This window comes from Pituophis catenifer, unplaced genomic scaffold (assembly GCF_029215685.1).
Source record: "Pituophis catenifer annectens isolate HBS135680 unplaced genomic scaffold, rPitCat1.0.hap2 SCAF_2, whole genome shotgun sequence".
Classification (NCBI taxonomy): Eukaryota; Metazoa; Chordata; class Lepidosauria; order Squamata; family Colubridae; genus Pituophis; species Pituophis catenifer.
In genome coordinates this window covers 226,930,309-226,954,518 of record NW_027256882.1, presented here as the reverse complement: position 1 = coordinate 226,954,518, position 24,210 = coordinate 226,930,309, and the positions used below count along the sequence as shown (strand labels likewise).

At 40.6% G+C, this 24,210-nt stretch overlaps 1 protein-coding gene across 2 annotated transcripts in view; it reads left to right on the top strand.

Moving 5' to 3' along the window:
- The window catches only part of APBA1 (amyloid beta precursor protein binding family A member 1), a 91,302-nt gene that overhangs the window by 33,634 nt on the left and 33,458 nt on the right, over positions 1-24,210 (top strand). For both annotated transcript variants that reach the window (XM_070935595.1, XM_070935594.1), the window contains exon 2: positions 19,161-20,365. In XM_070935595.1, coding sequence (XP_070791696.1) covers positions 19,214-20,365 — 1,152 coding nt within the window. In that variant the 5' untranslated portion in view covers positions 19,161-19,213. The remainder of the gene's footprint in view (positions 1-19,160; positions 20,366-24,210) is intronic.

Below are 24,210 nucleotides of genomic sequence, written 5' to 3'. Positions count from 1 at the left end.
ACATACTCATAACTAATAACACTAATATATAAACCTGAACCCATCCCTCCCCCTATATAATTTTTCCTCTTTGTCTCTTTAGATAAAATATTTCTAATACATTATTTTCAAATAAAAGCTATTTGATACTTTCTAGTTTGGTATTTGTTCTGAACATATTCTATCCACCTTTTCCATTCCCATTCATAAGTCTCTTGTGAACAATCTTTTAAATACGCTGAAATCTTCGCCATCTCTGCAAAACTGGCCATCTTCAAAGTCCATTCCTCGATAGTAGGCAAAGCTTCATTCTTCCAATATTTACCTATCAACAATCTTGCTGCTGTTATCATATACAATATTAGTTTTATTTCACCCCGTGTAAAACCCTTAACTATACCCAATAAAAACAATTGTGGAGAAAATTGAATTTTTTTCTTCAAAACATTCTGCATGACCCACCAAATTTTTATCCAAAAAGCCTTAACTTTCCTACAGGTCCACCATACATGATAATACGTAGCATCCAAACATTCGCATCTCCAACATTTTGGCTGAACATTAGGGTACATACATGACAACTTTTTAGGATCCAAATGCCATCTATAAAACATTTTATAAAAATTTTCCCTCAAATTCTGCGACTGTGTGAACTTAACATTCTGAACCCAAATTTTTTCCCATGTTTCCAACATCACTGGTTCTTCAAAATTTTGTGCCCACTTAATCATACAATCTTTAACTAATTCAGTTTCTGAGTCCCTTTCTAACAAAACATTATAAAGCCTTTTAATATGCATTGGACCTTTCTCTCTTATATGTCTAACTAATTCTTCCTCATGCAGTATAATACCAGTTTTTTGGTCCTCTTTCCATCTCATTTGTAATTGATTATATTGTAACCAGGTTAAATTAATCCCTTCGTCCAACAGTGTCTGCAATGTCTTCAGCTGCCATCTGCCCGCATCTGTAAAAAGAACCTCTTTGTATAAAAACCCCCCGAGTGACATTATATTTGTATTCCACAAGGTATGACCAAGATCCAGCCATAGCGGTATTTTATAATCCCATTTGAGTCGGTGAAAGGAAGAATCCCATTCTTCCTTTAAGAACAGGAGGGCTTTTGCACAACTTCAGATTGCATCCCTCGTTGGATTGAGCAGCACTCTGCACAGTCATGCTTTATTTACTGTGTGTTTGGATTACTGTGGTGCGCTCTATTTGGGACTGCTCTTGAAGAGCATCTGAAGCTGCAATTGATCCAGAATGCAGCAACCCAAGCAATTATGGACTTGCCTAAATATGCCCATATTACATTATTGATTCCTGACCACACTGGCTCCCAATAGGCTTCTGGGTGCAACTCAAGATGCTAATTATCACCTGTAATTAATACAGGGTCAAGATATTTAAGAGAATGCCTATCCCCAGTTATCTCTATTTACCGCATCAGATCTGACAGGAGGGGCGTGCTCTTGGTCCCATGTGTGGGACCGAGTCAATATGTTTTTTCTGTCATTGTGTTTGCCCACTGGAACACCATTTCCTCCCCCACCACCCCTATTTTTCCAGGCATGAGATTCAGGAAGTTTTGTGAAGCTGTGAGTTACACTGACAGGTATCTTCAGTTTTTTTGTCTCTTCCTGACTGTGTTCTTATTTTCATTTTATACTATTATATTGATGATTTCTAATTGTGTTCTGCACTCAGAATTGCTTATGTGGGATGGGCAGTCTAATAAATTGAATTAAATAAATAATAATTAAAATCCAATTTGGATGTATCTGACATTTTCCTGACTCGCTGCTCAGACATTCCTACGTCTGGGTTATTCTCACTCTGATTCGTTCGACTAAGTGCCAATCATCTCCCTCTGAAGCTGGTCACGCCCACCTCCTCGGCTTCCCAGCAGTCTTTTTCACTCAGTCAATGATATCGGACTTGAGTGCCTTTGTTTCTGTGCATTACGAGTTTAACTCAATATTTTTTGCTTGAATTGGCATTTTTCTATCTTGTGAGGGCTGCGCGACGTGGGATCGTCCTTTCTATGGCTGCTGTGTGGGTGAGTCGGCGTTCCGGGGCTCTGGTCGCCGCTCGCTGTTTCTTTGAATTTGTCAGCGTTGAGAGATCGCTTCGGCCATCTCCAGCGGCCTTTTTAGCCGTGGGTGCAAGAGCTTATTACTGGCTTGCCTTCACCCTCGCAGTCGTCACCAACGGCTTATGCGGCTTGTGAGTCACTGCCGGCTGGCATACTCTTTTTTCAGGGAGGACGTTTCGCGGCGGTGGCTTTATACCACCATTTTCGTGGTCTGAGGAGGCTGTGGTGCTGAGGAGATCGTTCCAGCGACCGCCATTTTAACTGCTACTTGCCGCCCGCCATTTTCTGCCTGTATTTTGGTGCAGTTTCTTTGATAACGTCCTGGGCTTCGGTTCCCAGGGGTGTTGGCGAAGTGCTTGGCTTTGGACGCTGTCCAGTATTGTCCTGCCTCCCTTCAGTGCTCTGGTCATCATTGCCTGGTTCCAGCAAAGGAAAGTGATTAATTTTTTTTCCTATTTCTTCTGGGGGCCCTAGCCTGAGAATATAGTTTACCAAAAAAAAACCCGATAAGGAAAGGAAATTAATTCAATAAATAAAAGGTAATTACCTTGCTACTATTGACTGATACCACAAATAATAATTTAAATATGGCAAATGTGGAGCTCTCTTCTGACCTAGATCAGGAAGAATCCCCATCTCCGCCTCCTTCCCCAAAGTTATCAAAGGGAAAGAAGGCCAAAGCCTCCAGGGCCTCTAAGGCAGTGCCTGCCATGACTAAGGAGGATCAGAGGAGGCATAACGCCTTAGAACGACAATTTTTCAAGGCACAACGTCAGGCTCAGCCTATCCTCTACACTGCTGCCCCTGAGGGAGCAGGGAAGGACCATTCGCTGACTACCTTATCCTCTCAGGAGGTTGACCAGAGTAATTGGAACCAATGTGACATGGGCTCTATGTCTACAGACCAGGTCTTAGTCCATGTTCATGCAGGTCAAAGTTCTCCTAGGCCCAGCTCTGCAGAGGTCAGGAGCCATGTTTCCCAGATGCCTCGCCCCACGCCTGAAGCCACTTTCACTCCTACGGCTGCCAGGCTCCGTGCAGAGGAGGGTCATACCTGTAGTCAGGCTCTGGATTTTCAATCTTTAGTTTCTCAAGCTATTACTCACATTTTTCAGGCGGGTTTGCAAGAGACTGGCTGTTTGCTTCCTCCACAGGGCCCTGCTGGGGTTCCTTGGCAAGTGCCTCAGACCATTGTACAACCTTTTGTCTCTTCCTATGGACATGTGGCTGAGCCGGTCTGGGAGGAGGAATACTTGGAAGACTTTGAACTCTCAGAAGATGAGGAAATGGTTCCAGATAAACCGGCATTTCTGGGGTTGTTTAAACCTGCTTTATTCAAATCCCTCTTACATAAAGCTAAGGTGGCTACAAACATGGCCGAGGGGTTTGGTCAATCTTCTGTATCCCAGGCTCAACCTGATCAACCTGATCCTAATGGAAATTTATTTCTCCTGCCCAAACCAAACTATGATTTTGTGCCTTGTCCAGACCTTTTTTCGCAGGTCATACAAAAACCTTGGGACCATCCTGCTTCTCTCTCTGGTCCAAATTCCTTTGACAGAAGGTTATATTGCTCAGCGCCAGAGCTTAATGCTTTGCTTCAACTTCCAACTGTAGATGAGCCTGTGGCTAGCCTTACGTCGTCCTCTGTCCTCGTTGGAGAAGTCGGTGATGGTCTCAAGCTTGAGGACAAAAAAGCTGAGATGGCCTTCCGAAAGACTCACCAGCGGCTGCCTGGGCCATCAGAGCAACCACATCTGCCTCATTTTTCAACAGGGCATCACCGGTCTGGCTCTGTCAGCTCCAAGATAGGTTACCTCCAGCAGGACGTGGCGAATATAATTGCGGCAGCTGAATATTCAGCTGACTCTTCTCTGGATGCGGCTAAGTTTGCCTCGCGAGCATTGGCATCCACAGTTTTGTCCCGTCGGCTTCTCTGGCTTCGTAACTGGAGGGCTGACATGAAGTCGAAATGGAGACTTACAGCGGCTCCCTATACAGGCTCTTCTCTTTTTGGGCCATCTCTCGACGCTGTTTTAGTCGAAAACAGAGACAAGAAGGTGGTTCTACCTTCTGCGATCAGCGTCCTGATCGACGTTATTCACCTTACCTGCAGCAGTCATTTCGTCACGACCAGGGAACCAGTGGTTCTTCCTATCAGCGTTCTTCAACATTCTCTTACCAACCTGCCTCTGACCGGACTTCCTTTCAATCCAATTTCCGACGCCCGTTTCGAGGCTCCTCCGCCCGTTACCCCCATAGAGGCAAGTGACTCCCCGTCTCTGATCCCCATTGGAGGCAAACTACAGTCTTGTTACCACCAGTGGGAAACTACCACTTTGGATGCATGGATCCTTCGCACAGTCACCAGCGGCCTCACTTTGGAGTTCACCTCTACCCCTCCGATCCGTTTTCTTTAATGCCCCTTGCCCAGTCAACCGGCCAAGCAGCATCTCATGGTCTTCGAAATCCAATATCTTTTGCAGATAGAGGCCATAGAGCCAGTCCCGGAAGATCAAGTACGGACCGGGTTTTATTCAACATTGTTTCTCGTGCCGAAGTGTTCCAGAGGTTGGAGGGGAATTCTCAACCTGAAGCAGTTGAACCTTCACGTCTTGTATCACCACTTCAAGATGCATTCCCTCTTGTCTCTCCTTGGTTGTATACATCAAGGGGATCTCATGCAATCGATTGATTTGAAGGAAGTGTATCTGCATGTGCCCATACATCCGGCACACAGAAAATTTCTGCGGTTTGCATTCGACAACAGCCACTTTCAATACAAAGCGATGCCCTTTGGGCTCTCGTCGGCGCCACGAACTTTCACAAAGATCTTAGCGGCATTGGTGGCATCGCTCAGAGAACGGCCTGTTCGTCTGGCATGTTACCTAGACGATATTCTAATCATCTCGTCTTCGGCGGTTCAGGCGGACCAGGACAGGCAACTTGTGATTCACCCTCTGCAAAGCCACGGCTTCACTCTCAATCTCGAGAAGAGCCACCTGTGCCCAACGACACGAATCTTACATCTAGGTGCGATGATCGATTCGGCCCAGGGACTCGTTTACTTGTCTCCCGACCGTCAATCCAGTATTCAGGAACTGGTGTCTCAGGTGCTGTCGCACAAGAAATCGCCCTTCTGCTCTCCCAACTTCTGGGCAAGCTCATCTCGTGCATCGCAATTGTCCTGTGGGCGCGCCGCCACTTACGTCAACTACAGTGGTTCCTCCTCCCCTTTCAGAAACAAGGTCGAGGGGAGTCTCTTTTCAAGGTTGCAGTGCCGGCTCGAGTGCAGCTTTCTCTCCGTTGGTGGCTCTCTCTAGCTCTCAGTCAAGGCTCCCTCTTCCTGGAACCGGAACGGTTCGTCTTAACCACGGATGCCAGTCTACACGGGTGGGGTGCCCATCTACAATCTCAGCTGGCACAGCTCACCTGGTCTCCTGCGGAGCAACTTCACAACATCAACTGGTTGGAGTTGCGCGCAGTCCGCCTAGCGCTGGTGCATTTCCGCCAACAAGTCCTCCACAAGCATGTTCTTATATTAACGGACAGTATGGCCACGAAGGCCCATGTCAACCGCCAAGGGGACACTCCCTCCTTGTCGTTGATGGAGGAGACGGAGAGATTGATGTCATGGGTGGAGTGACATGTCCTCTTCTTGAAGGCGGAGCACATTTCAGGCGCGATCAATTGGGAGGCAGATTGGCTCAGTCAGGGTCAGTTGGACCAGTCCGAGTGGCAGTTACATCCTCATCTTTTCCAGGCCCTGTCTCGCCGGTTCGGACTCCCGGTGCTAGACCTGTTTGCCATGCCCCAAAACACACAGCTTCCGAGGTTTTTCTCCCGTTTCCCGATGCCGACGGCAGAAGGTCACGATGCCCTTCGATCTCCGTGGCCTTGAGGGCTCCTCTACGCTTTTCCTCCTATCCCGATCATCCCCAATGTGATCCGGAAGATGATCATGGAGCAGGCAGATCTTCTCCTAGTTGCTCCTCATTGGCCTCAACGAGCGTGGTTTGCCGATCTGATGACTCTATCTGTCGAACCACCATGGCAGATCCCACCAGACCAGATTTCTCTTCTTCAAGGCGCGGTACATCATCCAGAGCCAGAATGGCTCCAGTTGACCATCTGGTGCTTGAAAGGATACGATTGACTAAAGGTCACCTGTCTAGTGAAGTCATATCTATCATTCAAGCAGCCAGACGGCCATCAACTGTCCGCATTTACAATGCATCTTGGAATGCCTTTGCCAGGTGGTGTGCTACGACTCATGTGGATCCAACTACTGCTTCAGTCCCTGATGTTCTACAGTTTCCTCAATCCGGCTTCGCCAAAGGTCTGGCTCCGGCGACCCTCAGAAGGCAGGTGGCGGCCTTAGCTACTGTCCTGGTCGGGGATAATCAACAATCCTTGTCTCATGATTCCCGGATACGATCCTTCCTTCAAGGAGCGCGTAACTTGCGGCCTACAGCAATACACCGCTATCCCACATGAGATCTCACGCTCGTTCTACAAGCCTTGACGTTGCCTCCCTTTGAACTTCTCAGTTCTGTCAATCTGCGCTATCTTACCTTGAAAATGGCTTTCTTGTTGGCGATAACATTGGCCCGTCGGGTCTCCAAAATTGCAGTCCTTTCTATCAGGAGGGACCTCTGTGTGTTCTACCAGGACTGTGTAGTTCTCAGATTGGACCCGGCATTTATTCCCAAAATTAACACCTGTTTCCATCGAGCGCAGGACATTGTTCTTCCAAATTTTTGACCGGATCCCTGTCATCCTTCCGAGAAACTGTGGCATATGTTGGATGTGCGTTGGGCCTTGAAGCGATATATTAGTAGGACTGCCCCCTTTTGGAAGACTGAGGCGTTGTTGGTGTCATTCCTTCCTGCATCTCTAGGACAGAAGGTTTCTGCCCACTGTGGGCAGATGGCTTAAAGCCTGTATTTCTAAAGCGTACGAATTGAAGGGTGGTCCAATTCCGGGGCGTATCTTACCCCATTCCACACGCAGTGCCACCACTTCGGCTGCCTGGGCTACTCAGGCCTCCATAGATGACATCTGTCGAGCGGCCACTTGGTCCTCGCTTTCTTCCTTTGTTAAGCATTACCGTTTGGATGTTTATGCTTCGGCTGATGCTGCCTTCGGCAGACGTGTTTTACAATCTGTAATAGCTTCCCATGGCCAGGAGGGGGCTTCGATTCCTGCCCTGGGGACTTAAGCTTGGGTATGTCCCAGACTTAGGAATGTCTGAGCAGCGAGTCAGGAAAACGGACGTTGCTTACCTGAACGTCCCTTTTATGCTCGCTGCGAAGACATTCCGTCCTGCCCGTGTTCTCGCCGTTCTTGGCCTTGGGTGGGCTTGTCCGCTTGTTTCCCTCTGCAGCTGCTCCTGTTTCCTAACTGCATCTTTCGTTGTTACCTTCGTCCGCTATGGAGTCGCCTTCGTAAAAAAGACTTGCTGGGAAGCCGAGGAGGTGGGCGTGACCAGCTTCAGAGGGAGATGATTGGCACTCAGTCGAACGAATCAGAGTGAGGATAACCCAGACGTAGGAATGACTTCACAGCGAGCATAAAAGGGATGTTCAGGTAAGCAACGTCCGTTCTACTGTAATGACCATACTGTTAGTTAAATCAAGGGCTTATTTTAATCACTTGCTTACTGGCAACAACTCATAATTGTTGAACAAAGGAACTCAAAGATAGAATCAAATGTGAAAACTTACAAAGAGTTTTAATTCTGTATCTGAAAAGAAGCAAATAATTTAGTTCGTACATTAATCAGTTCAACAGTGCGTGAGTATTCTAAGCCTGCAACTATTTCATGAACAATTAAGATAATTGTTACTGCTTGTACTTTATGCATTTCCATTCCTTATCCTGCCTTCAAAACTACGAATGGTTTAATGCTTCTAATTTACGATGACACTTCATTCAGCTGATAAAATGGAATATATTCCACAAAAGCTTATGTCTTTTGTCACTTGCAAAGGTTTAAAATGTCACCACACTCTTCGTTCTTATGTCACTAATATCTTTAGGAGTTTCATTTGGAGTTGAAAGTTGCTGCTACTGCTGTATTGCATAGCAAAACCCAAAATAAAAATTAGAATCAAGTCTTATATGTTTATTTATTTATTTAATCAATCAATTAATTAAAATAATGAAAGAAAGAAAGAAATTTCTGTTCTGCCCATCTTACAGTGACTCTGGCCAGCTTGCAATATAATAAAAAGTAAAATGTACTAGAAAACAATTAAAATTAGAAAAATCGAATAAAAAAAGCTAAAACCCAAGATGATGGATGGCCTTAGGGTGGGGCTTTTCTCTGCCCAATCAGCCACTTCCAATGCATCAGTTCCCGATTAGGACTCCAGGCCAAGAGGCAGAGCCAAGTTTTTAGGCCGGAAGGCCAAGGATTGTGGGGATGAACCTCACTTCCAATAGAAGAATATTCCAGAAGGTGATGGCCACAGCAGAAAAGACTCTTCTTGGAACCTGCCAACTGAAATTATTTGCCCAATGAAATAGGCCCATTCCGCTGGAACAAGTGCAGTGGGCTATTCCCATCAGATTGTGACAGTTCTTCTGCTATCCTGGACCCATGCCATAAAGGTTTTTAACGGCAATACCAATACATTTTCAGGCAATAGTGAGTAGGGATTTACTGTCATAAAAGAAGAAACACAATATTAAAAAAAACAATATATTTCTTTGTTCCATAGAGTTACGTATGTATGACTACTTTGCCATGGAACTGAAGTTTTAATTGACCATGGTTTTCTCAATTTTAATTTTCTGGGTTCACGTTAAACATAAATTAACCACAACACATGGGTTTGTATTTATCCTAGCATGTTGTGTGGATCCAGCAATATAGGGTAAGGGCAGCAGATATCTACAGTAGGTTCTTAAGATTTATATTGAGCTGCCTCTCAAAATGATTTTTTAAAATAAACTAATTTTACTTTTAATTTAATGAATTTAAGATGAAACCCCTCCATAGTGTCCTTTTCTGAACTCTTGAGAAGTACTGAAAAAGGATATGTGTTGGGAACAACCTGTCCTACATTTCATACTCTAACTGGTGCCATCCCAATGTATTGGCCTTGCTGACTGGGAATTCTGAAAATAACAATTTGAACACATCTAGATGGCACCAGACTGGGGACGCTGGTATATATTCTGTTTCATGGTCTTTCCCCTTCAAGCTTTACTGCAGATTCTCACAGAGTATCATCTGCAAGAATAAAGTTTCTTAACTGTAATCATTATGGCTATGCAGTGCTTCAACTCATTCTCCAAAAAGGGCTTCAGAGTGCAATTGTAGGATATAAGAAGAAAATATAAGAATAAGATATAAGAATAAAAAAGCTGCCCTTATGCCCTTATTACATATTAAACTTTATATTTTCTATTTATAATTCCTTTCCCTTTTAATTACGAGCTTATATGCTTTCTTTAAAATCTTCTCTTTTTGTCACTGTTTTGTTCTTCAGAGGCAGTCTCTTCAGTTAAAGTGTTCTGTTTTATACTTCTATTTTTCCTCTTACGTATCTTTTTTGGCCAAGCTACAGATAGCATCATTCACATACAGATGAAATTGGGAGGAATTTGCATGGAGATAGATTTTAACTTTTGATATCCCATCTAGTCCAGATCAGACTTTTTTTAATATTAGTAAGTAAATCTTCGGTTTCATATGCCTTTCTTTTAGCAGATTTCAGTTTTAACTGACTGCTTGCTTTCATCTTCTCTGTTTCCTGGATGTGTCCAGTCTAAACATTTGGGTAATCATTCTTTTTCGGATTACACCATTGCGTCTTGGCTTTAGCTCACAGGTGTCAAACTCGCTGTGTCACATTGCTATCACGTGACGTTGTGAAATTTTCCCTCTTCACGGAGCTGTGGTGGGCATGGCCTGTGCATGATGTATCTGCCCCATGGGTCGCCAGTTTGACATCCCTGCTTTAGTTCATCTTCAGTTTGCTGATCTAGTGTGACCCTTGTCCATTCATGCAAATTAAATATGATCACTAATTAAAAAGTTAGGGGAACATTTTCACCATTTTTTTTGCAAGAAATGTCTACTACTGAGTCCAAGAAACGAATAACTCTAGAACTCAAGCTGTTATGATAGATGCCTTAGTACCTGCTGGACGTTCCACCCATTGATAAAGCAGCCATGGCAACTAAGATTGTATTAATATTCCACATCCATAAGTTTCTAAAGGTACCTTCTGATCATTCTACGAAAATTTTGAACCTAACGGTTGTTAAATAAAAATGTTTTATAAATTCCAGCCATTAATTCCATAACAATGAAACTTTGTTTAATTCCAATAGGAAAATATTTGTAACTCAGAGTTGAAATGAGGGGTCCTTTGTGCTCCCTGAACTTGGTTGTTTTCTTGCAGATGTTTCATTGACCAAACTAAGTAACATCAACAATTTTGATGAAGTTTGGGTAATGAAACTTCTGCAAGAAAACACCAGGCTCAGAGGATACCAAGAACTCCTCATTGTTTAATTCTTTTTATTTTTCATTTTTCTAATGCATTTTGTTTATTCATAGTGTTTTGTTAGTGCCAAAATATTTTAGAATAGAGTAGAATTCTTTATTGGCCAAGTGTGATTGGACACACAAGGAATTTGTCTTGGTGCATATGCTCTCAGTGTACATAAAAGAAAAGATACATTTATCAAGAATCATAAGGTACAACACTTAATGATAGTCATAGGGTACAAATAAGCAATCAAATCATATTAGGAAACTATCAATATAAATTGTAAGGATACCAGCAATAAGGTTAAAGTCATAAGTGGGAGGAGATGGGGGATAGGAACAATGAAAAGATTAATAGTAGTGTAGACTTAGTAAATAGTTTGAGAGCGTTGAGGGAATTATTTGTTTAGCATAGTGATGGCGTTCGGAAAAAAATTGTTCTTGTGTCTAGTTGTTCTGGTGTGTAGTGCTCTATAGCGTTGTTTTGAGGGTAGGAGTTGAAACAGTTTATGTCCAGGATGTGAGGGGTCTGTAAATATTTTCACAGCCCTTTTTTTGAATCGTGCAGTATACAGGTCCTCAATGGAAGGCAGGTTGGTAGTAATTGTTTTTTCTGCAGTTCTAATTATCCTCTGAAGTCTGTGTCTGTCTTGTTGGGTTGCAGAACCGAAACAGACAGTTATAGAGGTGCAGATGACAGACTCAATAATTCCTCTGTAGAACTGTATCAGCTGTTTCAACTGTATCAATTGTATATAATACAGTATAACCAGGGGTGGGTTCTACTTACCTTTACTACCGGTTCGCAGGGGCGGCATGCGCTCTTCTGTGCATGCGCAGAAGCATTTGGTGACGTCGGGGTCAGTGAGCGGAGCCTCCCGCCGGTTTTACTACCGGTTCTATGGAACCGGTGCGAACCAGGGGCAACCCACCACTGAGTATAACTTGCTTGAATGATACCCAACTTGAGACATAACCAGCAAAGAAAATAGATCCCTTGTCCTTGCTTTATGTATGGATGGCAGAAGAAACATCTTCTGAAGAAGCTAATACTATTAGAACTTATGTGTTGCTACGTTTTTTTCAAATAAAAATGTATTTTTTAGCCTGCAGCATGTTTTGTTCACAAATGCCCTTTGTGAAGAATACAGAGAATGTTGGCCAGCCTTTTATTTATTGTTCAAATTCATATATCTAAAGGAAACAGGTGGTTTTTCTTTTATATGGAATAATTTGTTCCCAGAAACATAACATTGTCTCTTACCAAAGCAGGGAAATTTGGAGAATCATGTTAATCATTTTTATAAATTATGCTCTGTGTGTGTGTGTGTGTGTGTGTGTGTGTGTGTGTGTGTGTGTGTGTGTGTGTGTTGTGTGTGAACTGGCTTTGTAAAAATAAGGTTTCCCTACTGATGCTACTAATAACCAAAAATTAGAAATCTTTTCTGGTTTTGGGTGTCCTTATGTGAATGGTCCAAGCACCATGTTTAATTTAGTTTCTTTGTTGTACCCAGATGTGTCTTATGGATCTGCCATTCATCTTGCTATCCATAAGCTCTGTCTTGCCAGCTGTTGTGATAGCATATGATCTTAGTGACAGAGAAATATTGTTGCATCCCATATCCTTTCTCAAAAGGAATATAACAAGGCAGTAACCTACACTGCTACAGCAGAGATAATGTGTACCTGCAAGAGTGGGTTATATGTGTATTGATAATCTTTGTACTGTGGGCCACGGTTAAAAATTGGCAACTATATATTCCTAAAATCAGGCTTTAAACATAACCCAATACCTAAACAGCAAATACAATTTTGCATTGGAATAGGAATAATTCACTCTTAATATCTGTTTCAGATTGAAATGATACAGATTGGAAATCCAGGCACAAATTTTGGTTTAGTTCCTCTAAAATCTGTGGCTAGTCGGATTTCTCTGAAAGACAAACATATAGGTGAATAGGCTTACAGGATTCCTGAGCAGCTTTGGATTATAAATTGATTAGATTTATTGTGTTAAATTTCAATCCTAAATTCTTAGTAGGATGACTATAAAAATCCATTTTTTCCTTCTGCATTTAACTAAGAGGATATTAGTTGTAAAACTTGAGGGGAATTTATAGCTCAGTGTCGCTACCATGGTTGAACATAGCTAGCCAGGGATACAAACACATAACACATGCTTTTCCTGCAGTGTGCAGCCAGCAGAGGGAGTGAAAGTTAACAAACTTTCCCTATTATAACACTGCCTGATAAATTAGTGTTAATTGGACATAGTTCTGTGCAACCTATTCCTGGATACATAGCTTGGTTTGCTTATTAGAATGATGTCACAGTAATAACTACATAATGGTGTTTTTAGTCAGGTTTCTTAAATTCCCAAATTTTAGGAATTATAGTATCAAAACATCTGGAGAGTATTGATTAGAAAATCATAAAAATAATTTGCTTCTTCGCTGTTTCATCCTAAGCAAATATACATACCTATTATTTTTCTTTATCCTATGTGTATGTTCATCCCTGGTCTGCCTATTACAGTGGTAACTTGAATTTCCTTCTTTTCTCTGATTTATGAGCTTAAACCAGGGTACATAACTTGAACCAGTGTCTCTCTGAATCGGAAAGGGAAGAATATAAAATACATGGGAAATGTAACTATACACATTGTACAAACTACAACTATACAAGCTTTATTTCATTGGATTTAATTCTTGTTTTAGTCCTGACCCGTTTTTAACATGAGGCATCCAACATACCATTTGAAGACTAAGTAGCTTGTAGTCTGGGAAAAAAAAAAAACAGATGCAGCCTTTCTTTAAACTCTAAAGATGAGCAATTCTTATTTTTAATAACTATTTCCTGGGAAGATAGAATAGTGTCTAAGCCTTCTGGCATATTCCCATATAGTCATTGGCCGTGCCCTTTTTATAGCTGTGAATCAAGGCAGAAGAAGCTATTCTTTTGTGTTAGCTGCAAGTTATATATTTTCCATTATATGCTTCAAGTGTTAGCATTAAATTTTTATGTTAAATTATAAGGTTTTTCTAGGGCAGTTTCCATAAAGCCCTCTTCAATGACTCTCTTGTGAATTTTAAACAGTTTTGAAATGGAAGAGCATGATTGTTAATTTTATTAGACAATTTAAAATATTTAAAACATGCAATCTTGTTTCACCCTCTCCCCATTCTATTGTCCAACAGTTCTGATTACAAAGCAGTTTCTGAAGTTGTCCTTGGGCTATCATGAGTTATTTATAGGAAAAAGCAGCACCTTTGCATGGATTCAACTTTGAAGAAAGGCAAAGAATGGCTCTTCTTGTCAGCGAAATGCACCTGAAGAATAGAGATTCAAAATGTTCAGCACTGGATTTAAATTTACAGCCTGGAAAAAAAATAAGAATTACCTTTCAGTTAGAAAAGAAACAGTTATATTTAAAATGCCTCCAGTCATCCATTGTCTCAGCTTACCATATCTTCTTGACTATTGTGTGAAATCCTATTAAATAATTTCTTTAAGTTGAATGCAATGAATGTTCACAGATCTTTACATATACTGTATATAGAGTGGGTGGGCAATCCTCCACATGCTGGGAGTTGTCTGATCTTTCATTTGCTGCTACCTTTAAATAATGAAAAGGAACTTAGGAACTTTAGCATGTCAGTTCAGCGTTGTTGAGAGGCTGGACCTGAAGAGCAAAATGTTCAATGCTAGATTTAAATTTACAACCTGGGGAAAAAAATAAGAATTATCTGTCAAAAAAGAAACAATTATACTGTTCATTATAGTATAGTTCATACATAGCTGCTTTTATCCCTATCCCTCCACTACCCCTCTTTTGGAGACGGTCCTTCGGGTCAGTGTTGATTCCTAACGAATGCCTGGACAAATTTGGAAGTGATTTGACATTGCCTCCTTCCTAGGACTGAGAGGGAGGGGCTGGCCCAAAGTCATCCAAGTAGCTGGATTAGAATTTACAGTCTCCCACTTTCTAGTTTATTGCCTTTTAATGTCTCCCATTAGAACAATTTAATAAAGCCAGTAGCTGAAGCCTGCTTGACTTGAAAGCTATTTTCCCCGCCTCTGCCCATTGCTAATAGATTTGGGAGCTCTAATTGTTGTGTATATTATGTTGTTCATAAATAATTATTCAGTTGTCCTTTCAGGAAAGCTAAAATTTGTCAACTTTTATTTTTCTATATGGGGGTAATTTGGTCATTTTTTAATCTTGAATTTCTTTCCTGGAATATTCAGCAATTAATTTGTTTTCTTTTGCGGGAAAGAGAGGTAGAGGCCAAGATCTATCCAATGTAAAGCCATGACTCTGACAAGAAGATCTCTTAGCAGCACTGGTCAGATTATAAAGATAATACTGAGAATCAGTCCCCCCCCCCTTTTTTTTTTTTGACAGCTTCCTTTGCTACTATTTTTAAGGAGGGATGGAGAAGGCTGATTTACCTAATTGGGAAAAAGTTGTAGGTAGTAGATTTTATAGAATACTTTTATGCTTCAGTAAATGGAAAGAAATGACCATATTACTGGTAACACAAAATTGGCTTGCTCTTTCCTCCTTCTCTTGCTCATGAAAAAATACTGTTTATAAATTCTTGGTATCTTTTTCAAAGGCATTCTAATAAATTCATTTTCTTGACTAGAGAGAAAAGAAACAAACATATTTTAAGTGTATCTTGCTTTTATTTCCCCCCCTCCCCTAAATCTTTTAATTGTCCATTATGTTGCTAATTTGGCTAATCTCTAATAAAACGTTCCATTTTCATTGACTTGCTCTTCCATCCCTCTGGTTATAATCAATATATATATATATATATATATATATATATATATATATATATGTATATATACGATATATTTGAAATGGGGAAAATGAGCATATCTCTGTAGAGGAACCCTTGTCCCAGTTTGGTCATGGCCTATTTAGAAATTCATGGTTCTTTATGTTTTGAGATCTAAATCCAGAGTGCCATTCTTCATTAAGATTTTAATTGTATTTAGGCAACAAGCAGACTGTGTACTCAGCTGTCTCTGATCAGTTAATTCAACCAACAGAAAACCACTCACTGCTTGAATTAAATTGGAAGGTGACTTCAAGGTAAATCTGATGTGGCATGATAGATTGAATTAACTATTTCAAACCCTGAAACCTATTAAGTGAGAAATCTTCATAAAGGCATATACGCTCAGGTTCCTCACAAGTACAGAAAAAGAAAATAATAAAGGCGACATGACCTCCTCTTTGAAATAACTCCTTTTTGGCCCATTTTGAAAATGAACACCCCGTACTTTTTATTGCTATAGAATGAGAATTTCTTTGCATTCTGGCTACATTGACATGTTCATCTCTCATTGTAATCAGCCAAGTTAGGAATGAGCCCAAATCTGTATAGGGAGGAACACACCTGCAAACAATCATATTACATCTTTAATTTTATCTAGATATCATCTGCCTTGGCAAATCTGCTTTCTGGTTCCTATAAAACAAGGAATGAATAATTGGAGTTCCTCTAGATCACGGGTGTCAAATTCGCGATGTCACATTGTCATCACTTGACATATCACAACTTTCTCCCCCTTCTCTAAACGGGGGTGGGCGTGGCCAGTGTGTGAGTTTGACACTCCTGTTATAGATGAACAGGTAGAAGCCATTGGCAAAGGGGCTTGTGCCCAACTTCAGCTGATGTTTCTGTTGCTGGCAAATTACTCATGCCCTTAGCATCACTCATCTAGACTACTGTAATGTGCTCTATTTGGGTTTGACCTTAAAGAATATTTGGAAACTTCGGTTGGTTCAAAATGCAGCTGGCCCTGCATTGCATTGTTGCTAGTTGGTTTCTGGATTCAATCTGGTTCTGGGTTTTTTTAATCTATAAAGCCCTTAATGGCTTAGCACTTTCCAACTTCAACCTGTCAAATTGAATCTAGCAGGGAGAAACTGTTGTAAAATCCACACTTTGAAGGAGCTTCAGGGGACTTTTTTTTTTTTTATTACAGCACCAATATTGTCAGCTTCCCTATGGCGATCGAACTGGTTCTGTATTTGCTGATTCTAAAGATTAAACTTTTTGGAAAGCCTTTCCCTGACTTCTTGTTGCTATCTTTTATTCTCTTTCTCTTTTTATTGTGTTATTGTATTTTTAATATTTATATGTGTTTTGCTTTACAATATACTGTATTGTATCTTTTATGTGTGCTACTGAGTCATTTTTTTATTGCAGTGGCATGCAAATATGTTTAATAAATAAACATAAATCTTCTGGTTATGTGCTTTTCTTGTGTAAGGCTATGCAGGCAATATAGGAAGGGCTCTCCCTCTCTCTCTCTCTCTCTCTCTCTCCCTCTCTCTCTCTCTCTCTCTCTCTGTTAAAATACAAAAAAGACTTTAAAAATATAAAAAACCCCTCCCTAATTAAAGAAAATTGCAATCTATATTTAAAGTATTGTATGGTCACTGCATAAAGTAGGCTACTCTTTGAATAACAAATTGAACCTTGACCACTGGAGCCAGCCTTTTGCATGCAAGATGCCTGATCAACCACAATGCAAATTTGTTGTCCTTTGGGCAATTTCCCTCTCTAATTTACCCAAAGCATATTTATACAGATGGGTGTAAGTGTAGTGTCTTGTGTTTCTGGGGGAGGAGGAGGAGTAGATAGCTGCAGTAACAATGTTTGAAGACTGCAGCAATTTGTAGCTGCAGCAATTCAGATGGGAATTATCTTCAACTGCCTCTTGCACATGCTTTTGTCTACTAAGTCTTTGTCTGTTATAGTCATGATAGGGTTAGTTCTGCTGCTTGATTAACTTGTTCTTCCATGGAATGAATAGCCTGCCTCTGAGATTGCTTGAACCCCTCTGATGACAAGATCTGTGCGATGTGTGTCCCAAGGGCCATTACATTTCTTTAAAGGTGTGAAGTTCCCAGAAGTTGAATGGTGGTTGTGAGCTTATCTGACTCTTTCATACCTGCTCATCTCCATTTGGAATCCATCTAGTTGACTCTATCTAGAATCTCTCTATGAGAGTTGAAAGTGCGGAGAAGGAGAGGGAGAGGAAGGCTGTGGGGATGGGGTCCTTTTGTTTAATTTAGTTTAGTTATCTTCAGTTGTCCTGGTCACTGCTTAGAGAGAGTTATGGCTAATTACCATCTCTTGATTTAGCAATAAAGCCTTTAAATAACGTGTGCAAGCAATTCCAGTAATGAGTAGTAATGAAATTGTCTCCCCAGCACTGCAGTCAGTGGGCTTAGCTGAAAGAATGACATGTTATTTATGCCACTCATTGTTAAATTCAGGTGGATTTGTGGCTTTGCATTAGTTCTATGTGTTAAATATTTATTGATGTGACAAATTTCAAAGTTATTTAGAAACACTTTTTTAAAAAAATTGCAATAGACCATGACTACAATTTATATGTTATCATAGTACATGGTTTGATGCTGGTTCAGGCTCTAGAGCTGTCCTTATTTATAATGTTGCATATCAAAACTTTCATTGAGGTTTGCAATATAAAATATATTTCTGCCACTTTTCATAACACCTGTCTGCAAGTCCTTAAATCAAATGACTTTTCCTGGGATCCCCTACGAACCTCTACTGTGAATTGGAAGAGGGGGTCATTTTGCATTCAGCTGACAAGAATATAGGATACTGTTAAAAATAAAGGAATGAAGGCAGGTAAAGGTTAGACTGAAACGCATGGATAAAAATGGTGTCTTTGAAGTTTTGCTATCACTTGGCAGGGGTTGCTTGCCTGCTGATTTTTAACCTTTTTTTAAAATGACTAACTAGGACTTCTCTCTCTTTCTCTTTCCTGTTTAGATACCTCTTTCCCTTGCTTCATCTCCATCCATTTTTATTTTGCTCCCTTTCCTTTTCTTTCCCTTCCCTTCTCATGGCTTATCTCCATTCTGGATTTTTCTTTTTCTTTTCTGACTCTCCTGGGAGTGAAATATGTTTCCTCTTGAATGTTCTGTTGGGAAAAGTGACCTACGTTTGTAAAAGAGAATTATTGGTACATGCAGGTACAGGACTAAGTAATTTTATGAATAATTACTTTATTTAACAAGCAATTTATTTTAATAAGTAATTATTAATTAAATGAATATTGATTCATTTTCATCCTGTCCCTGCCTCTTCTTTGAAATGTGGCTTTTGGCAAGTATATCTAAACAGCTACAAGCATATAAAAACAAGTATTTTACCTGCACACATTTTATATTTTCTTTTTTTCCATGTAGTTATTTTGTATCCTCTTTCTTTCCCTTTTCCAATAATTTATTTTCTTGATATTTCTTATGCTGTCTGTCTAATCAATTTGCCCATTCTGTTCTGTGGTACTCTTTGTATTCCATTCATTCTCTCAATTGTTGTTAGTGATTTCTGCTTATGGTAACTATTGATTTTTGCCATTCCAGTTGTGGAGAATTCTTATTTATAAGACTTTTTTTTTTTAAAAAAAAATGGAAATGCGAACTAATTGCCTACTTTTTATAATAGTTGAAATGGATTTTAAAATATCTCTCTTTTTTGTATGTAATAAAGTCTTCTTTTTGTAACTTCTTTACAGCCTCAACACACAAAATGTCAGTAGAATAGGTGAGATACCTAGTAGAACCTGCCATGAACCATTTTGAAGGACCACCTGAAGGAGAGGTCAATGATGAACTAGGAAATAGAGAAGTGAATGAATCTGTAGAGGCAGACCTAGAACATTCTGAAGTAGAAGAAGAACAGCAACAGTATGCCATTCATTACCCAAGATGTGCCAATGGCAGCCATGAACAACCTTCTAGGCAAGAAGAGGAAAGCACATTAGCACGGTCAGCCAGCACTGAAAGTGGCTTCCATTATCATACTGACACTGCTGAAGGAGATGTCATAGCCATAGCAGAAGACAGCTATGAAGGTGACAGGGTACTCGAGAATGAGGATGAGAGTGCCTATGCAGTGCAGTACCGACCTGAAGCAGAAGAGTACACTGAAAATGCTGAGGCAGAGCACGCCGAAACCATTCACAACCGAACTCTTCCCAACCACTTGCACTTTCATTCCATTGAGCATGAGGAAGCCATGAATGCAGCATATTCTGGGTATGTGTACACTCACAGGCTCTTCCATCGAGGGGAAGATGAGCAGTATGCAGAGCCCTATGCTGATTATGGGCTGCAGGAACATGTGTATGAAGAGATAGGTGACACGCCTGACCTTGATGTGCGGGAAGGTCTTAGACTGTATGAGCAAGAGAGAGAAGAAGCTGACAACTATCGAAAGGAAGCTTTGGGTGCCCGCCTTCACCACTATGATGAACGCTCCGACGGGGAGTCCGACAGTCCTGAAAAGGAGGCAGAATTTGCCCCATATCCTCGTATGGACAGTTATGATCAAGAGGAAGATATAGACCAAATAGTAGCTGAAGTAAAACAAAGCATGAGTTCTCAGAGCCTGGACAAAGCTGCTGAAGAGATGCCAGAAGCAGAACAAAATGTGGACACTAACGTTCCTACTAACATGCGCCATGAAAGCAGCAATCAGGTTTCAACCAACTCTAGAGCACCTGTTAATGCAGGGGAATCAGTGCAAAGATATAGCAAGGAAAAAAGGGATGCCATATCACTGGCCATTAAAGACATTAAGGAAGCTATTGAGGAAGTGAAAACAAGGACTATTCGTTCTCCATATACTCCCGATGAACCCAAAGAACCCATCTGGGTGATGAGACAGGATATCAGCCCAACCAGGGATGGTGAGGATCAAACCCCACTAGAGGGAGATGTGAGTATAGCAACTTTTGAATTGCACTTTGAAAGCAAACATGTCAGAATATCCATTAAATTATTACTTTATATCTTTGGCAGGTTGGTTGTAGGTTTTTTATTTGCTTTGGAAACATTATGTTACATACCATAAAGATGTCTGCTCTTTTTTAAAGTGTGCTTTAAAATTATAATTATTAAAATATGAACTTCCTCTTGGCTACCTTTTGATCTTTGTTGTATATCAAACAAAAAGGAGGAAAAAAATTAAGATGGCTTGCATAAAACATGAACTTTCTTGACAAGACTTCTAAGCACTTGTGCTAATAAATTTGTTTTTGTCAATAGTGTGTTGCCATGCAGAAACAGAATATCACGCTAAGCTATTGTTAGCCCTTTTGAAATATGTGACCTTTTAAATCATCCATATAGCAGATGTTTTCCTGCCATAATCCACAAAATATTGTTCCATAGTTCTTTTGACGATACTTACTTTTTACAAAATTTTCTTGCTTTCAGTACAGCACCCCCAATTCCCCATTATGGTATTTTTATGTTTGGCATGCTAAAGTGCCAGGTTTTTTAAATTTCTATGCAAATTTAATACCAGAAAGGTGCACATAATAGATTTTGGTAGAATGTATTTGTTTGTTTATTTTAATTTATTGGCTGCCCAAGTCCAGTGACCTCTGGACATCGTATAAAGCAAGGAAAAACATGAAAACAGGTAAAAACATTGAATCAAGCAGACAGCTCAGACTAAAATAATGTAATACACTGATAGAAGAGAATATTCATAGCTCAGGGTTCCTTGGTGCTCTCTGAGCTTGGTTGTTTTCTTGCAGACTTTTCAGTGATGGTATTACCTAGTTTGGTAATGAAATGTCTGCAAGAAAATAACCAAACTCAGACAGCACCAATGACCCACAATTTAATACATAAGAAAAACAACAAAACGGGGGCATTTAACAAATAATAAATATCAACCTCTAGCCTGGAATCAAAGCCAGGTTTACAAAGCTTTCTGGAACCCCAGAGTGGGTGCCACTCTAATGTCTGGGAGCGATGCTGTTCCAGAGGATGGGGGCAGCAACAGAGAAGGCACACTTCTAGATTGCAGTGTTTAATGGAGGGGACCTGGAGACACTCACTCTTCCGGAATATATTGGACAGACAGAAACAGTTGGAGACAAGCAGTCTCTTATATATCCAGACCCTATCCTATACCGAGATTTATACATAATAATCAGACCTTGAATTGCAGTCAGAAGCCAATTGACAACCAATACAATTTGCATAGCAGTGGTGAAATATAGGCACACTGAAAGACACCCATTACTGCTCACATCACTTCATTTTGAACCAGCTGCAGCTTCTGGGTGGTTTTCAAGAGCAGCCACAGTTAGGATGTGTTGCAATCTAATCATAAGATGACCATGAATGACTGTCTGAAGGGCCTCCTGATCAAGGAAAGGGTGCAACTGGTGTGCAAAGGCCACAGCTGCCACCTGCTCTTTGAGCAGTAGCTGCGAGTCCAGAAGGAACCCCAAGATTGCACATCAGTCTTGGCTGTGGAAGTGGAGCCTCGTTCAAGACCAAAGATGGTGACATCCCCAAAACAGAAGGTCCACACAATTGCAGCCTTGTTAGGATTGAGCCAAACTCTATTCTCCCCCATCCAGACCCAAACAGCCTCTAGATACTGGATCATTGACAGCTTCACCTATATCATTTAGGATGGAGATGTAAAGTTGGGTATCATCAGCATAGTGATCATACTGTGCCTCAAACTGGCGGATGACTTCATCAAGTGTTTTCAGGTAGATATTGAATAGGATAGGGGAGAAGTGACAAGCCCTGAGAGACCCCACACATGAAGGGCCACAGATGCAATCTCTACCCCCGTGCCTATACTGACTGGAACTGACCATTGCGGAAGGAAGTGAACCACTGGAGCACAGTGCCTTGAGCTCCTAAATCCCGTAGCCAGTCCAGAAGGATAATGTGGTTGAAGTATTGAAAGCTGCTGAAATATCAAGGAGCCCTAGGATGGATGCACCACTCCGATCCTGAAGACGCCACTAACAGTCATCAGCAAGCATGACTAGTGCTATCTTTGCACTGTACCTTGGCCTGGTGCTAGATTGAAAGCACTCTAGATAACAATTCAAGATTGTCCAAGATCTTTCTAGCTGTCATTCAACTACCTTTTCCACAGTCTCCATCAGAAAAGGAAAATTTGAAACTGGCTGATAATTTTCTAACAAAGATAATTCTTCAACAATTATCCAGTACACTGAGAACATATGCACCAAGACAAATTCCTTGGGTGTCTAATTACACTTGGCCAATAAAAAAATTCTATTCTATTCTATTCTATTCTATTCTATTCTATTCTATTCTATTCTATTCTATTCTATTCTATTCTATTCTATTCTATTCTATTCCAGCAATGACCTCTTGAGGAAGGGATTTACTGCTATCTCCTTCAAGGCTGGTGGGACCACCATCTCTCTCAAAGAGGCTCAAACCACCAGATGAAGCCATCCCATGTTCATCTAAATTGTTTTAATAACCCAGGGAAGCCAGGATCTAACAAACGGGGTTGGACTAACAGGCAAGAGCACCTTGTTCTTGGGCAAAAGAATCAAACTCAGTCCAGATAACATCACAGAATTCTTCCTTGGGCAACTCATTAGGACTTGCCTGTTAGAGTCCAACTCCAAGCTAATCTGAATGACTTTTCCTATCAGATACCATGAATATTCCTCACCACAGCGTTGGAGATGAACCTGTGGCCCAAGAACCCCAATAGGGAGTGGGGCATCCTAAACAGGGCTGTCATGCAGCCATCAGCATTATGCAATAAGGATGCAGAAATAGTGATGTTTTGTCCCCCTTATTGCTACAATGGAAGCCCAAATATGAACTTTTACTCAGGTTTGGTCAGATTTGCTCTTTATCTTTCTCCAATGGTACTCTAGGCATCACTTGTTATATAATTTGAATTTATTTATTTGTCTATTAATCTGCTAGGATTATTTGCGGGATGTCATAAAATATTTTGGAATATAAATCAATGCTGATACACCTTATGTTTTAGAAGACCATTGTTTAAAAGATGTACCAATTAGGCACAGAGAGATATCTATAGCTTGCATGAAGAAATCAACGTACAAGCCAAAAACAAGGTTCCAGCTCCAAATGTTATATTGCATATTTGCTTGCTCCCACAAAGCATGCAATATCCATTTGATAGAAGAAAAACAATGTCGTTTGTATGTATGTATGTAGCAGTCAAAACGCTCATTCTGTATGCCCACGTATTAGAATATAATTAACAAACAAGCAAAATATATTCACAGTACACAAGCAAAAGCAAACTTCCTAAGAAAATACCGGCCAAATGAATGCATCCTGTATTTTTCTTTCCTAAGGATCTATTTAAGACCCCCAAGCCTTATATTTTTAAAAATGAAAATAGTGCTGAAGATTTAGCACTTTACTGCATGTAGGTCACCCAGTTAAAAAAGTAATGTAATTTTGAACATCGGAAGGGAAGGTCACGAGCTGCGCAGGTCTCAAGAAATGGGTTCTTCGGCTCCCTGGTGACCACAGATTGGGTATTTCAGACTTGTGAACTCCAGGTTCTGTTCTTCAAAAAGAAGTGGCTAGAGCATTTTTTAAATTACAGATTGTCTGTCATAATGACATATTGGACCCTCACATTTTTTTCTGATCAGAGGCAGGTTACATTTAGTAACCATTACTGTTACCATTGTTTAGAAACCATTAGCTTTAATACATATTATTTTAAAGCCGTTTCCTCAGAAGACATTGCATTTTGTGCAGTGATACATTTAT